This window comes from Tasmannia lanceolata, unplaced genomic scaffold (genome assembly GCF_043159265.1).
Source record: "Tasmannia lanceolata isolate RefF3 unplaced genomic scaffold, GAP_Taslan_0.1 ptg000002l, whole genome shotgun sequence".
Lineage (NCBI taxonomy): Eukaryota > Viridiplantae > Streptophyta > Magnoliopsida > Canellales > Winteraceae > Tasmannia > Tasmannia lanceolata.
The window spans coordinates 28,187,925-28,203,576 of NW_027518679.1; the positions used below are offsets into that span (position 1 = coordinate 28,187,925).

At 39.5% G+C, this 15,652-nt stretch overlaps 2 protein-coding genes across 2 annotated transcripts; one reads left to right on the top strand and one right to left on the bottom strand.

Annotated features, from left to right (window-relative positions):
* The first annotated feature begins 1,001 nt into the window (after positions 1-1,001).
* LOC143890209 (self-incompatibility protein S1-like) lies at positions 1,002-1,403 on the top strand. Its single transcript, XM_077394805.1, has one exon. The coding sequence runs from the start codon at positions 1,002-1,004 to the stop codon at positions 1,401-1,403; it is 402 nt and encodes a 133-aa protein (XP_077250920.1).
* Positions 1,404-1,780: 377 nt separating this feature from the next.
* Positions 1,781-10,180, bottom strand: LOC143853773 (mannan endo-1,4-beta-mannosidase 4-like). Its single transcript, XM_077363531.1, has 5 exons — positions 9,702-10,180; positions 9,408-9,602; positions 8,260-8,382; positions 6,720-6,916; positions 1,781-2,240 (listed from the first exon to the last, which is right to left on the bottom strand). The coding sequence occupies exons 1-5, from the start codon at positions 10,056-10,058 to the stop codon at positions 1,886-1,888; spliced, it is 1,227 nt and encodes a 408-aa protein (XP_077219646.1). The 5' UTR covers positions 10,059-10,180; the 3' UTR covers positions 1,781-1,885.
* Positions 10,181-15,652: the final 5,472 nt, after the last annotated feature.

Sequence of the window (15,652 nt, forward strand, 5' to 3'; positions counted from 1 at the left end):
AGTAAGGAATGTTTGGTCATTTCAGATGTTATTTTTCACTATGAATTCCCTTTGTAATAACCGACCATTTGATTCTAGAATATCTTCCAAAGCATCCGTGATAATAACAATGGTAAGAGATACAAACAAGAGAGAACTCCAGAGCTTCCTTTGGATCTATCAATCTATAAAGGTTTGATTATATGGAGTTTCTCTATAAATCGGAGGGCTAGGATCATCCTATGGAAATTATTTCTGGGTCACAACCGTGGCCCATCAAATGGACGGTTTGGATCATCCTATGGTATGGGCTGTACAGTCCATTTTGAAAAATAGGGGGTGAATATGGTAATAGAAGGGGGCGAATTTATCATTGCCCTATATTATTTCCTGCTAAATTAAGGAAAGGAAAAACTTTCCTAAGAAATTTCTTTTAGCAGGAGTGGAGAGAGCATAAAACAATCCCTAAATAAGGTGAGAAAAGATACCCACTTACAATTGGTTTTTTATTTTCCTTATTTTCACAAGCTTTTTATGCTCCCCACACCCTCACCCTCTCCAACCCATCTCTCATAAGTCATAACTGGACCCTAAAAAAATTCCATGGAATATTTTTTCAGGATTGTTGGGTACAGTAATTGCGATTGAGCACTGGAACGAGAGAAAGTGTGTGAACCCTCTCGTGTATTCATAGAAGATTTAGGTACTAATATTTGCACTGCCAGGTTTTAATAATTGCACAAACTAAGCTTGTTTTTAAATTTTTTTTAATGAGCTTCTAAGAGCTTTTTGGGAACAGTAATAAAAGACAAGATGAGTTAGTGCAATGATCAAAACATTTTAGTGCCAACATCAGTAGCCAAGATATAAAGACACCTTCCTATCCAGTCTGTAATTACCAAAACAAGGGAGTGTGAATATTATTTCCCTTTGCCAGTTATTCTCTTTGGCTGATAAACCAAGGGACAACAACAACATCTATAAAAACTAATAATATTTGGAGCTAGTCATTCAACTTCAACATGAGAGTTCTTAGTTATATCCTTCTGGTTCTTGTGGTATTTTCATTCTACAGATCTTTTGTTCTTTCAGACAAAGTTCATGTAAGTATCACTAATCATTTGGGAGATGGGAAGAACATGACCATTCATTGCCAATCCAAAGATAACGATCTCGGCGAACAGACGGTGGCGGATGGAGCTGAATTCGGGTGGGATTTTTCCATCAATGTGGTCGGAACAACACTTTTCTACTGTGATATGGGGTTGGAGAGTGTAAACGAGTTCCATTTCGATGCGTACTCATTCCAAAGGGATAGTGTTCGATGCGAGTCTGCGTGTTTGTGGCTGATCTCAGAGGAAGGTGTTTATGGTGGGAATAATCAGACTGGGTTTTGGGAATTCATGTATTTTTGGCCAAACTGATGGTGCAATGTTAGATGAACCCACAAAATAGTATATGAGGAATCACTTTTTTTACTTCAAAATTTAGCCAAAAAGTTTTTTTTTTTTCCACAAATTTTTTGGTTTATTTATTCTCATGAAAACTTAAAGGATATTTAATTAAAAAAATATCAAGATTATAACATATGACTTACCAAATGTTATCTAACTAAAATGCCCAGAGCCCCAAGACTGATGGAACACGTTAGACTAGGCCCTTTAAACCTGTCTCATATCATGTTGGGTCCCACCTTCTCACATACCTAGGCAGGCCGCACTTAGAACCACTGAACCACAACAAATTATTATCCTCAGTAAAATACCCAAAAAAAAAAAGGGAAGGAAAAGAAGAAATGCCCTTTAGAACCAAAACACTAATTTTATTTTCACTTGCAGTCTCTAGCCCTACATCCCAGAACAAATGGTTTGGGCTTTTTACATTCTATACTCTTCCATATCTTTAATTAATTGAGCTCAGATTGCTTCTTTGACTGTTGAGAGATGATATTTGCTGTTGAAGGGCTTTCTGCCATTATAATTTCATATCCATCTCTCATATTATCCATCCCTTGGTTCATGAGCTGCCAAAAAAGCCCACCAACCAATGGGCCTCCACTTCTAGAAGATCTGTAGATGATGTCATAAAGAGTGTTAAAAACTGTATCCCTTTTGCCTGTGGTGTACCCTGGGTTCTTGGAAGACAACCCAAATTCTCCAAGGAGAAGTGGCTTTTTTAGGACTGCACTTGAGTCTTGGGTGTGGGCCTCTGACCAGTTTCTTAGGAACTCAAGTTGGGCCTGATCACTGGAGCCCTTTAACCTGTAAATCAACATTGAACAAGAAAAAGAGTAAAGAAAAGGCAGATTCACGAGATCGAATTGGGGGTCAGCGCATTACTGTAGGTATGAGAAATTTTGCTGATTTTATCGCAAACAACGAACTAGTCGATTTACCGTTGGGCGGTGCATCCTTCACATGGGCAAGAGGTACGAACCGGAGCCGGCTTGATAGGTTTCTTTTATCGGGCGACTGGTTGGCAGGTATCTCAGAAGTTTACCAGCAGGCATTACCCCATTCTGTCTCCGATCATTGCCCTCTTCTTTTGTCCCCTAAAATGGAGTCCTGGGGCCCCCCTCCCTTCCGATTTGAATTAGCTTGGCTGGAAAATCCCCTGTTGGAGGCTCAATTAGTCCGTTGGTGGGCGGACTGTGCCTTCTCGGGACCCAGTGATGTCGTCATTGGCAAAAAATTAAGGTTTATCAAAGGGAAATTAAAAGCATGGGATAAGGAGCAGAAAGAGATTACCCTCGGCAGGAAGAGGGTCCTTGAGGACCGATTGTTGGAGATCCATTCATTGGCTGATAGTGGATCGGCAACGGCGGAGGATTTTGAGCAACAAGGCAGGCTTATCCAAGAACATAAAGAGTTGTTAAGGCTTGAAGAAATCTCATGGCGGCAAAAATCCCGAGTCAAGTGGTTGATGGAGGGGGATAAAAATACAGCCTTCTTCCATGCCATAGCCAGTACTCGCAGACGAAGGAACCGAATTGAATCTTTAGAGGTGGAAGGGGTTGTTATCTCGGACCGGGAGAGGATTATTGCGGAAACTATTGCATTCTACCGTTCTTTGTACTCCGCTGACGGACTTCTTCGCCCAATACCCCAAGACATTTGTTTCTCAACTTTGAGCCTGGAAGCTTCTGCTGGATTGGAAATCCCCTTCTCTGAGGAGGAAATCCGAATCGCTCTATTCTCTCTAGCTCAGGATAAAGCCCCTGGCCCTGATGGATTTTGCTTGGCTTTCTTTCAGACGTGTTGGGACACAGTCAAATCGGATCTTATTCGTTTCTTCCTAGAATTTTTTGAGGGTGCTATTCTCGACAAGGGGACGGGGGCGACTTTTCTAGTCCTTATTCCAAAAATTGATGGAGCATCCAAAGTATCAGATTTTCGTCCGATTAGCTTGGTGGGCAGCCTATACAAGGTGCTTGCGAAGGTGCTGGCGGACCGTATCAAAGTGGTTCTTCCATCCATTATATCGGTAAATCAGAGTGCTTTTATAGGCAAGCGTCAAATTCTTGATTGTTCCTTAACAGCAAATGAGGCAATTGACTATTACCGACGGTCAGGGGAAGGCGGCATCTTATGTAAGCTTGATATGGAGAAAGCATATGACCGTGTGGATTGGGCCGCTTTAGATTATCTTATGGGTCGTATGGGTTTTGGGGAAAAGTGGAGAGGGTGGATCCGGAATTGCTTATCATCTGCATGGTTTTCCGTTCTAATTAACGGCTCAGCAAAAGGATTCTTCAAATCCTCTAGAGGATTGCGGCAGGGCGATCCTCTCTCTCCATTTCTTTTCTTGATAGTGGCCGAATCCTTATGCAGTATACTGAAAAAGGGAAGTGATATGGGGCTATATAGAGGTTTCCTAATTGGGACCAATAAGGTGGAAGTCTCGCTGCTTCAGTTTGCGGATGATACCCTCCTGTTCTGTTCCCCGGTCCTCTCCCAGCTTCTCAATCTGAAAGCCATGCTTCGGTGTTATGAGATGGTCTCAGGTCAACGATCCAATTTTGGTAAATCTCGGTTGTATGCGATTAATGTATCTGAGAGTGAGGCTTCATCCTTCGCCGGAATTATGGGGTGTGGTCTAGATGTCTTTCCCGCTACCTATTTGGGTCTCCCTCTCGGGGTGGGCCGTCCGAGACACACCCTATGGACTCCTATTATACAAAGGATTGAGCGTCGGTTGGCCACATGGAAGCGCCGTTTGGTTTCCAAAGGAGGTAGATTGGTGCTTATAAAGGCTGTTCTCTCTAATATGCCGATTTATTTTCTATCTCTTTTTCATTGTCCAGCTTCTGTTGCTGAGAGCATCGAGCAAATTCAGAGACGATTTCTGTGGGGCGGTTCAAGGACTTCCAAAGGGGTCTCCCTTCTTAAATGGAGTTTAGTCTGTTCTCCAATTAAAAAAGGAGGTTTGGGTATCAGGAGAGTCCAGCTCTTTAATCAGGCCCTTATGGGTAAGTGGTTGTGGAGATATGGAGAAGAACAATCCTCTTTGTGGGTTCGGGTCATTGACAGTAAGTATGGTTCATCTCATGGGAATTGGGACTCTGTTGATACTTTCAAAATCAAAGGAATCACGGTATGGAGGGACATATTGCGTTTGAAGACCGTTTTTGCCCCTGGAGTTCGCTTCAGAGTCTATAGGGGGGATCGAATTCGGTTTTGGCAGGACCCTTGGTGTTCGTCCCATTCTCTCCGAGTTTTGTTTCCTGACTTATATATCGTATCTTCTCAGAAAGAAGCTTGGGTATCGGAATGTTTCGAACGGGTCCAAGGGCAAGTGGAGTGGATTCCTAAGTTTCGTCGAGCCTTCTTTGTCCGGGAGTTAAGCGATTACAACGCCCTCATCTCCTTATTGAACTCTTACTTCATCAAGTCTTCGGGCATAGATCGTCGTATTTGGATTTGGAATCCGTCGGGGATTTTCTCTGTTAAATCTTTTTATCTCCATCTGATCCCCACTCTAATGGAGCATGCGTCCTCCGCGGTTTGGCGCCTCGCATGCCCCCCAAGAGTTGCTTTTTTTGGGTGGTCGGTTAGCAGGGGACGAATTCAGACGATAGATTTCTTACGAAAAAGAGGAATGTGGCTGGTTGATCACTGCCCCCTATGTCTATCCGCCGGGGAATCCATCGACCACCTATTTATACATTGCCAGGTTGCTTCATATATTTGGGGTCAGCTCTTTTCTAGATTTGGAGTCAGTTGGGTTGCTTCCAATTCTATGGCCGAATTTATTAGGAGTTGGGACTGGGCTCCGTGGAAGAGGAAAGGTAGAATTTTGTGGAAGATGTGTCTCTTAGCCTCCTGGTGGTTCTTGTGGAAAGAGCGGAATGCGCGGGTCTTTGAAGGGAAAGTCAGGTCCCCATATTGGATTTATATACAGGTGGTAGCAGCGGTCATCTCCTGGGCCCGTTCACTTCCTCTTTTTCGTTTTGTTTCTGCGTATGCCCTTTGGGAAGGGTGGTCAACCATATGCATGGAATCGGTTACCAAAGTGCAATCTCGACCCTCATGGTCCCCCCCGCCACCGGGGTCTCTGAAGCTCAATTTTGACGGTTCCTCTATCGGTAACCCAGGGGCGGCTGGAGTGGGGGGGTTATGTCGGAATCACAAAGGGGAAGTCATTTGGGCCTATTCAGGGCCTCTTGGATTTGCCGACTCGTCTGAGGCGGAGGTTCGAGCCGTTCACAGTGGGATTCTTTCCATGCCTCGCTTGGAGTGCGACAGTCTGATAGTCGAAGGCGATTCCGTAAATGTTATTCGCTGGCTTTCGGGAGATGCTTCTCCCCCTTGGAGATTTGTGCCTTTCTTTGAGGAGATAGAGGATAGAGGAAAGGGCTACTCCATGGTCTTTCAGCATGTCCGGAGATCGGCCAATGTGGCAGCCGACTCTCTGGCTAAAAGTGGTGTTTCTCGGGCCGAAATGGAGTGTTTTGACTATCTCCCCCCTTGAGTCATTGTCTTGCTATTTTATTTGCTCATTGTTCCGACAGGACCATCTCGGTTCTGCTTATTCATATATATAAATATATATTCTGTTGCCTTCTTCAAAAAAAAGAAAAGGCACCCATGAAATGAATACTTGTTACTTAAGTATAGCATTTTAGATGTAATTACATAGGGAACTTGTTACATTAGTATAGGATTTAGAAGTAATTCTATTAGGCTCCATTGATCTTTCAATGTAAAATGGGCATAAAACAAAATTTATGCTCATTTCCCACTTAAAAATGGGCGTAAAAACAAATTTGCGCCTATTTTTCCACTTAAAATGGGCGTAAAATTTGTTTTACACCCATTTTACATCTAAATAAGCCATAATCTGTTCCCACTCATATGACATTATTGTGATCTAGACCCTTCATTTGCTAATCCACTGTTGTGGTCGTGTTTATCACAGCTAGAACATTGGTTGTTCTGAAAAAACTTGTACTTAAAAAAGTGGCTTACTGAAACCTAGGAACATTAGTTTTCTGGAATAAAATTTCAGATTTTTTTTTTTTTTTCAATTTTGCAAGACATGCCAGAAATGATCACAATCTGTTTTTATAGATGGTACCAACCATCCAAATTCTTAGTATTTTTTTTTAAATAGGTGCATTTTATTCTCAAAAGTCCCCCCAACAGGTTCAGTGGGTTTAGGTCATTTTATTTAAATGACCTAGTTTAGAAAATGCTTTTTTCTTTGCAATTAATTTTTAAATTACATTTTAAATGTATTACCATTGATCTTGGTACGCATGAATTGTAGCGAAATCAATTTGTTGAATCTGATTATTGGAGATAAAATCCGTTCCGAGTATGTAACCATTAGGATTAAACTGCTTTTTTGATTCTCCATAAAATCCTTCAAGTCCAACTTCTAGTAGATGGTTACTGTCTATGGATTTAACATAAGCTGCCATTTCTGCAATCCAATCCTGTAAAAAAGAATGAACTAAAACAAAATAAATATATAAAACAAGATAATGTAATTATGAATTCAAATGGTTGCAGAAAATTATTGCCATTTTCATGATATGAAAACATCTACACAAGCATGATTTATATAAAGAAAATGAGACAATTAGCTAGAAGCATGCGAGAAGCCTAATCTTGCATATAGATTTCAATGGATCCACCTATGTCTAGGTCGTGATCCATTCGGATTATTTATCAATTAGATCTTTTATGGACTGTGTTTTTGGATCTTACTTTTCGAGTCGTGTGATGATGCATTTCGAGTCGGACTGCTCAATACGAGTGTCCTAGGTTATTTTGTATAGAGAAGGAATTAGGTTAGAGATGGGGAGAGGGAAGAAGCGTCGCCAAAACTTAAAGAAGGAAAACGAAATGTTGTTTGTAAATTAGAGGGTGCCTTTTAAACATTACGTTTAGGTCATGATCTGAAATAATCTCAAACCTAGGGTTAGGGATTCAATAGACACATTTGGATTCATCTGTTATGCCCTGAAGATGTTCAAATTACATACTACATGTAAGTACATACTGTGTGTAGGTAGAATATAAGAAACATTCTTCAGTCTCTTTAATAGAATTTGCTAGGATAGTCGCAGAAGACATGGACAATGACAACGGTACTAATGGCAGATGTAGGCAAAACAGCAACACTAGACGCTTGCACGACAGTGTCCATCTTAGTTATCAATTCTGTTTCATTCGCCATTTCGGTTTGGCGACCGGAATGGAACGTTTCGGTTTTTTGTCTATTTCAATCGAAATTTTTCGTTCCTCTACGACAAGGGAATTTTTTTTAATAATTAAAATATAAAACAATCCAAAAAATCAGAAATTGTAAGAAAATATAAGAAACAATTAAATAAACCAAATATGTAAAAAAAAAGACATCTATATTACTTAAAAAATAAATTTACTGCAGTTAATATGTAAAAAATACAAGAAAATACAAAAAAAAATAAAATACATCTCTATTTGGATCTTTGGATGAAGTAAACTTTGAATGTAGAGAGAATAAAGAAGGTTGAAGAGTATACTTGAAGCTTAGAGTAAGGAAGAGTGACTAGAAAAGTGTATTAAAGAAAGTTGTAAGAGAGAGTGAAGGAGAAGTTGGTGGGAAACAAAGGGTTAAAGGGGTATATATGGAGGTCTCAGGGCTTGTGTATGCGAAAAGACGAAAAATACCCATCCAATGAGTAGAAAGTTTTAGATATGAGAGTTACTGATTAGATGATCCTAACCATCCAATTGGTTACTTATAATCTAACCATCACAATTCACCACTCTCAATCTCCAAGATTCTTACCTGTAAAGTCTTCCCAGAGAGGTCACTCTCACAGTGAGGTTCGTTCATAAGTTCCCATGCAAAAATGGTGGGATCATCCTTGTAAGCAATCTTAGTAATTGAGTTGATCCTTGTAAGAACAGTCTGCACAAGATAAAATCTCAGATAGTTAACTGAAGTATAATAGTATAAAATTTCAACAAATCATGAATATTACTCTTACTAATATTCAGATCACTCTCTACAATATGAGAAATAATAAACACTACATTCAAATAACCACAAAAGAAAATGGAAGAAAATAAAGTGACTAAGAAGCAAAAAGATCGAACTCCAGAAATTTGGAACAATTGACTTGAAAATTATTTCACAATAAAATGGCTTTAAATCCCAACAAAAGCAGGCAAACATAATATAAAAGAAAGTTAGAGTTGATTGGGGAAGGAGGTGGGGAGTAGTATAGTCTTTAGGGTTATGATTTAGGGTTAGGGCTAGGAGTATACTTATGGATGAGATGATTTTTGGGCTAGTGGAAGTCGGTTTTGAAGAAGATGGTGGAAGAATTTGATATATTTTTAATGGGAAGCCGTCGGTGTTTGGTGGTAGTAGAGTTGGAGGCCGCCGGAGATCGGATGATGATGTTGGGTGGTTGGCTATTGTGCACGGTTAGGGGCGCACAATAGCTCTGGGCCTTCGAGCAGGTTTTTTGAAAATCAAATTTGTCAGCGGATAAATCGGTGTGACGTGGCAGGTCACGATCTTGACTTGGGGGTCCCACAAATTTGGCACTTTTGTTGGATTCGATTAAATTGAGGCTATTGGGTAATGTAAGGGGTAATGGATTTTTCTTTTGGGCCAAGGAGAATGCTCCTGCTCAATTCATACTATGTAAATCTAGTGGGACTACTGGTCCCCATTGTAATTTTGTTGATATGATATATTTGTCAATTTAAAAAAAATAAAAAAAATAAAATATATATATATATATATATATAAAAGAAAGCTCAAGCTATAAATCATCAAAATATAATAGTAAAAAAAGAATAAAATTGGAAGAAAATTAACTAAAAAATATTGATCAGAACATGAAACTTCCCACAAAAAGAATTTCAAACACACCCATCAAGTCATTCATCATAGGAAGAAAGATATTAAATAATTTTTTATACCTTGACATGGTTCTTATAGTAGCCTTTCACTACAGGATTTGTATAAAATGCATCATCAGAGCTCAAGGACTGCCCTTGCTCTCTTGCCCACTGAACATACTGTTTTCTTCCCCCAAAATCCGGATAGTTATTCACCAAGCTCAAAATCAGATGAACCCCATATTTTTTAGCCTCTGAAATCACAAAATCCAACCCCTAAAAGAGAAACAGAATAAATAAAGAAATATCATTAAAATAGAAAATAGAAAACCTAATTTTACATAAAGATTTCCTTCATTCATTAGCCCATTATACCTTGAACATAGCCTCATTGTAAGAGCCTGGTTTGATTTGTAAGGGTCTGTAACCACCATCACTGAAAGCCCAAGTTCTTGATACAGTCAATCCATACTTTTGGGCCTGCTGAAAAACAGAAGACACATTTCCCAACTGTGATGGGTCTGATGCAAAGGGCATCATCCAGTAAGAATTAAAACCATTTAAGTAAAAAGGTCTCCCATTTAGGAGAAAGTGGGTTTCACTGGTTTTGACAAAGCTGCCTTGGGCCAAAACTTGGTTGTGGGGTTCTTGTTGGAATCCCATTAGAGTTAAGAAAAGGAAGGTGTAGAAAATCCTCCTTCCCAGCATGTTTGGACCCAAAAAGATACCCATATGAGAAAACAGAAATAGCTATGACTTTTGACAATATGGTTGACCAGAATATTTTTAGTTGAGTTTTAGGATGAGGGGTCGAGGTAGATGACGTCCTTTAAATAGAAAAAGACAAGCAAACAGTTCAAAGACAACCCAGCAATGTATATATATATACAGAGAGAGAGAGAGAGAGAGAGAGAGAGAGAGAGAGATTTATGCAATGTATCAGTTGGCAATGACATAAGTGTGTGATGTTAGCGAATCTATGATAATCTAATTTTATAACAATTTCCAAAAATGAAATTACATTTGGAATCTCGTATTTATAACAAATTCCAAAAATGAAATTACATTTGGAATCTCGTATTTATAACAAATTCCAAAAATGAAAATACATTTGGATTCTCCTATTAAATCCTTAGATATTATATGATTTAATATAGGGTGCGTTTGGTACGCTGGAATAGGGAAATAGAATGGGTATTTGATTCATTTTCTACGAATTCCTGCGTTTGGGTGTCACAATAGCGTGTGATCAGGAAACCCGAGCGGAATATCTAGGGGAATATTTGGTGCAACACGAAACCCCCCAGAGGAGGTGGGATTCGTTGATTCTCGAGCGACTCTCTCTCTCTCTCTCTCTCTCAAACGCACCCATAGAGAATTAGATATTAAATGATTTTAAATAGATATTATAGGCTTTCATGCCATTTTTATGATGGGAAATGGTTCTTTCGTGATGAATTTTTTTTGGTAAGCTCATAGTTAGTTTCAGGTGTGCAACTTGGGTAGGGTCGGGCAGGGATGGAGCCAGGAATTGGTTCCAAGGGTGGCAGAGAATGGTAGACACCCAGGCCAACACCTTAAATTTTATTGATATAAGAAGAAGGTAATAGAGGAGGACATATTGGTTGATACATAATAATCAATAAATTATTAAAGAGGAAAGCTAGACTCAAGGGCGCCCTTGCAAAAAACAAGGGAAAGGGCACCCCCATTGGCTGCACGCCAGCATATTAATGCACTTTGATGACATGCAGCCAATGAGGGCGCCCTTTCACTTGGTTTTTGCAAGGGATCCCCTAAATTTAGCATTCCTATTATTATAAAGTAAAAAAAAAATGAAAAGATGACACAAAATTTGCAATGAATGAAAGCGATTTGTTTTTTATTGGGAAGTGATATATCCACCCCTTTTGATCACTAGGAACACCCCCTGTCAGTGTATCAATGACTAAAGAGGAGTTGTTGTACTTATGTCAGAAGAATTCAATGCCCCTGATTGCCACAAACACTGACAGGAGGTGTTCCTGGTGATCAAAAGGGGCGGATATGTCATTTCCCTTTTTATTCTCTAACTGGAGTTTTTATGTGGTATTTTAAACAACAATGGGCCCTCATTATTCGATGAGCCAAGCCATTTAGAAATCAGGCCCAAAGTAAATAAGTTTTGCCTCGAAAATCACCTCTATAAGATGTCCTAACCATTGGATCTGTGAGATCGAAGGGTTAGGATCATCCTATAGAGATGATTTTTTAGGTAGGCCTGTTTGCACTGGCGGGGCCCAAGAAATGAATGATTTGGATCATCGAATAGTATGAGCTCCATTTTATTTTATGAAAGTATGTGCATGTCCTCCTCCATTAGGTTTTATTTTATCTTTGGATAGGCTTGCCCACCTCCATTCTCATATGCAACAGCCCCAATGACTAGGGTATACAAAACAAACAAAGTAAGCAATCCCAAGGGCAAAAAAAATCCGAAAAATTCATTTAAACCAACGTGAGAAGAAAACTTTTCAATTTGTGCAAAATTTCTCAATGTTGTCAAACCAGACACGTTTTTGAAAAACAAATCCCAAAAAATCTGGATTCTTTTGGGTTGCTGTTTTGGAGAAACCCATATTGAAAGAGAGATAGAGAGACCATATGCAAAATACCCGAAATCGCCTCTGGGAACCACACGTTTTTGAAGAAACAAAAAACAAAGGGTAGCCCAGTGCACGAGGGTTCCGCCATTGCGGGGTCTAGAGGGCTAGATGTACGCAACCTTACCCCTGATTTGCAGAGCAGCTGTTTCCGTGATTCGAACCCGTGACCACCAGGTCACAATGGAGCAACCTTATCGCTGCGCCAAGGCTCACCCTCTACGTTTTTGAAGAAACAAATCCCTAAAGATCAGACGTCTTTGAGTTTTGGAGAAGAAACCCGAATTGCCCTTGGTGCCCTTTTAAAAAAAGGGCCATTCAGCATTTGTCCCTTCATGGAAATTAAAGGGGGCAAAGGCCAATTTTGGTAATTTAAAAGGCTTTGGCTTTGTAAGAATTTTTGTGTGTGTGTTGCGGGGGGGGGGGGGCTTTGCTCCCCTTGGCTCCGCCTCTGGTTGTGAACTCCTCCTCTATATAAGGACCTAAAGCTCTCTTCGAGAAAAAATGTTGGGGATAAGAAATTGATGCTTCGACCTCATTATCTGGTAAAGGGAGGAAGAACTAGAAGGGCAGATTGAATGCTAGTTGATAGGATCGAATAAAGAGCGCCCTACTATTATTCGAATGAATAGGGGCGCTAAGAATGAGGGAGAGGCTCTAAGATACAATAAAGCCCAATAGGCCTTGCCTATTGATGTTTGTTCACGCTTTGCACGAGCATAAACAAACACGAGCATAAACAAACATGAAACACCCTTGGACTTCTCAAGTCTTTTGAGATATTATTACTGTTTGTTTCGCGAAAAACAAATAATTAGAGATAAATCAACTAAAAGGAAATAAAAAAAGTATTTACAAAACTCTAAGAGGGACAAGAAGGCTTGGGAAATCACTAGAAGAATGTGCTTCCCCCTAAGGAATCCCGTTTTTCTGCAGAAATGATGAATTTCTGGTCTATTTATAGACCTTTTGGTGACTTTTCATGTAGAATCACACTCTTTCATGGCAACTTATCACTATGAGGGGCTTATTTCACCGTTAGAACGCGCCTTATTGCGATTCATCGGTTCACATTACTTATGGAGTGACTCTTGTCTTATGTAAAACCTCCATCCTCCCCCAATAACCATTAGATCATGTCTGGTCCCTAATTTACGGCTTGGATCGTACCCGATCGGCCTCTAACCTTTGGTACTCGATGGGTCACTATTCGACGATCCAGATTGCACCCAATCTGTTACCGGCGGTTACCACACGATCTAACGCTCCACATAGCATCCGACCAAGCACTAGCAGTTGGAGCAAGTTCAAAGTGCACGAAAAAGTTCCCACAAGCCTTTTTCTTCTCTCTTTTAAAAACACCCATTTTCCCAAAATAAAATATTTTTATTTTCAAAATTCATTTTCAAAGACATTTTTATTTTGAAAATCACTAACACGCACAAAGGTATGTATCTTCTCCAACTAATAATCACCCACAAACACTTCTAATCTCAGCTCTCCTGTTGTTTGGTTTTCTCATGTTTGTGCCGGTCTCCTAGAGTCACAACCCGAGACCCAGCGCACATCCATCACATATTAGAACTCTACCAGCCATCGATTGAGGAAACAGATTACGGCATCATCACTTACCTAAGGCCCTAAGCCATTTACTCTTTATTTTCCACTAACTAGAGCTAATCTCATTCACTCATTTTTCTAGAGATTCTCCACTAACAAGACCTCCATTGAAGCTTTCTTGCGTGCAGGCTTGTGATTGAAGAAAAGAGCCAACTCGCCCCATTTTCTCCATAGTTTGAAGCTTTCTTTTGAAGACAATTAGATATTTGAGTTATTCTGCAAACCTTCCATCAATGATAGATGTGGCTGCTATTTATATTAACTAGATAATTATTACAAGACAATAATGCCCTTAGATAAGAGCGATATTACAATACTATAACAAACATAGAAATACATAGAAATACATATGCTATCAGCCTCCCGCAATTTGAGCGGGTTTGGAACAAACGGTCAAATTGGTTCTTAGAAACTGAAATCGTGATGAAGACAATCCTTTGGTAAAAATATCAGCAATCTGATATTCCGTTGGTGTATATAAGACATGAAGTTCACCACGTGCAAACTTTTCTCGGACAAAGTGATAATCAATGTCCACGTGTTTCGTCCTTGAGTGCATAATCGGATTCGCCACTAAATAAGTTGCACCAATATTATCACAGTGTAACGTCACTGGCTGTGTTAGAAAAATATCAAGTTCTCGCAACAAATATTTTATCCAACACGTATCTGCCACTGCATAAGCAATTGCTTTATATTCCGATTCAGTACTGGATTTAGAAACAGTTGGCTGCTTTTTAGCGGACCATGATATAAGATTATCGCCAAGAAAAATACAAAAACCTGTAGTAGACCGTCTGGAATGAAGACAATTTGCCCAATTTGCATCTGAAAAAGCACGAAGATGTGTAATAGGAGATGAAAACAAACAAATTCCGTAGCTTCTAGTGCCCTTTAGATAACGCAATATCCTTTTGACTGCTTGGTAATGAATGTCCCTGGGAGTATGCATGAATTGTGAAACCATGTTCACGGCATAAGATATGTCTGGCCTTGTAAAAGTTAAATATTGTAGAGAGCCCACTATACTTCTATATTCAGTTGGATCTGTTAATAGAGCACTAGAATCATCAAACATATCAATCTTTTGTGCTATCGGAGTTGCAACTTGTTTTGAATTTTCCATTTTAACCCGTTCCAAAACATCAGTTGTATACTTTTCTTGGCACAAGAATAAACCATCGTTTGTTTTCTGAACCTGAATTCCTAGAAAATAGTGTAAATCGCCCAAATCTGACATAGCAAATTCTTGATTTAAGCAATGTATTATTGAACCCAACAAAGAACTATTTGAGGCTGTTAAAACAATATCATCGACATATAGAAGAAGAATTGCCATATCAGAATCACATTGGAAAATAAACATAGATGGATCAGATTGACTGCACCTAAAACCTTTTTCCTTGATAAAACTTGTGAACCGTTGAAACCAAGCGTGCGGAGCTTGTTTTAAACCATATAATGCCCGTTTAAGTTTGCATACATAATCTGGAAAATCTGGATGCACAAATCCTTGAGGTTGGGACATAAAAACCTCTTCTTGTAACTCACCGTGTAGAAAAGCATTTTTAACGTCAAGTTGACGTATGCTCCATTTCCGAGATAAAGCAAGAGATAAGATGATACGAATTGTGACAGGTTTAACGACTGGGGTAAAAGTTTCATCATAGTCCAAACCTGGGCGTTGATTATAACCTCGAGCAACTAGGCGAGCTTTATACCGTTCAACACTTCCATCAGCAGTATATTTAATTTTGTATACCCACTTCGAACCAATGAGATTTTTATGTTGTGGGAAAGGTACAAGTTTCCACATGTGATTTTCCATAAGAGCATTATATTCATTGGACATCGCCTCTCGCCACTTAGAATTTTTTAAAGCAATTGTAAAACAAGAAGGTTCAGTTACTTTTTCAATTGAAAAGAAGGAAGGAAGAGTTTTGGGTTTGTGAATGCCAGCACGCCGACGTGTAATCATGGGGTGACTAGATTGGTTTTGAGAAGATGAGGGAACGGTTGGAAGGTTTTGAATTTGAAGTGGAGAAGGCACGTGGGGCTGATGTG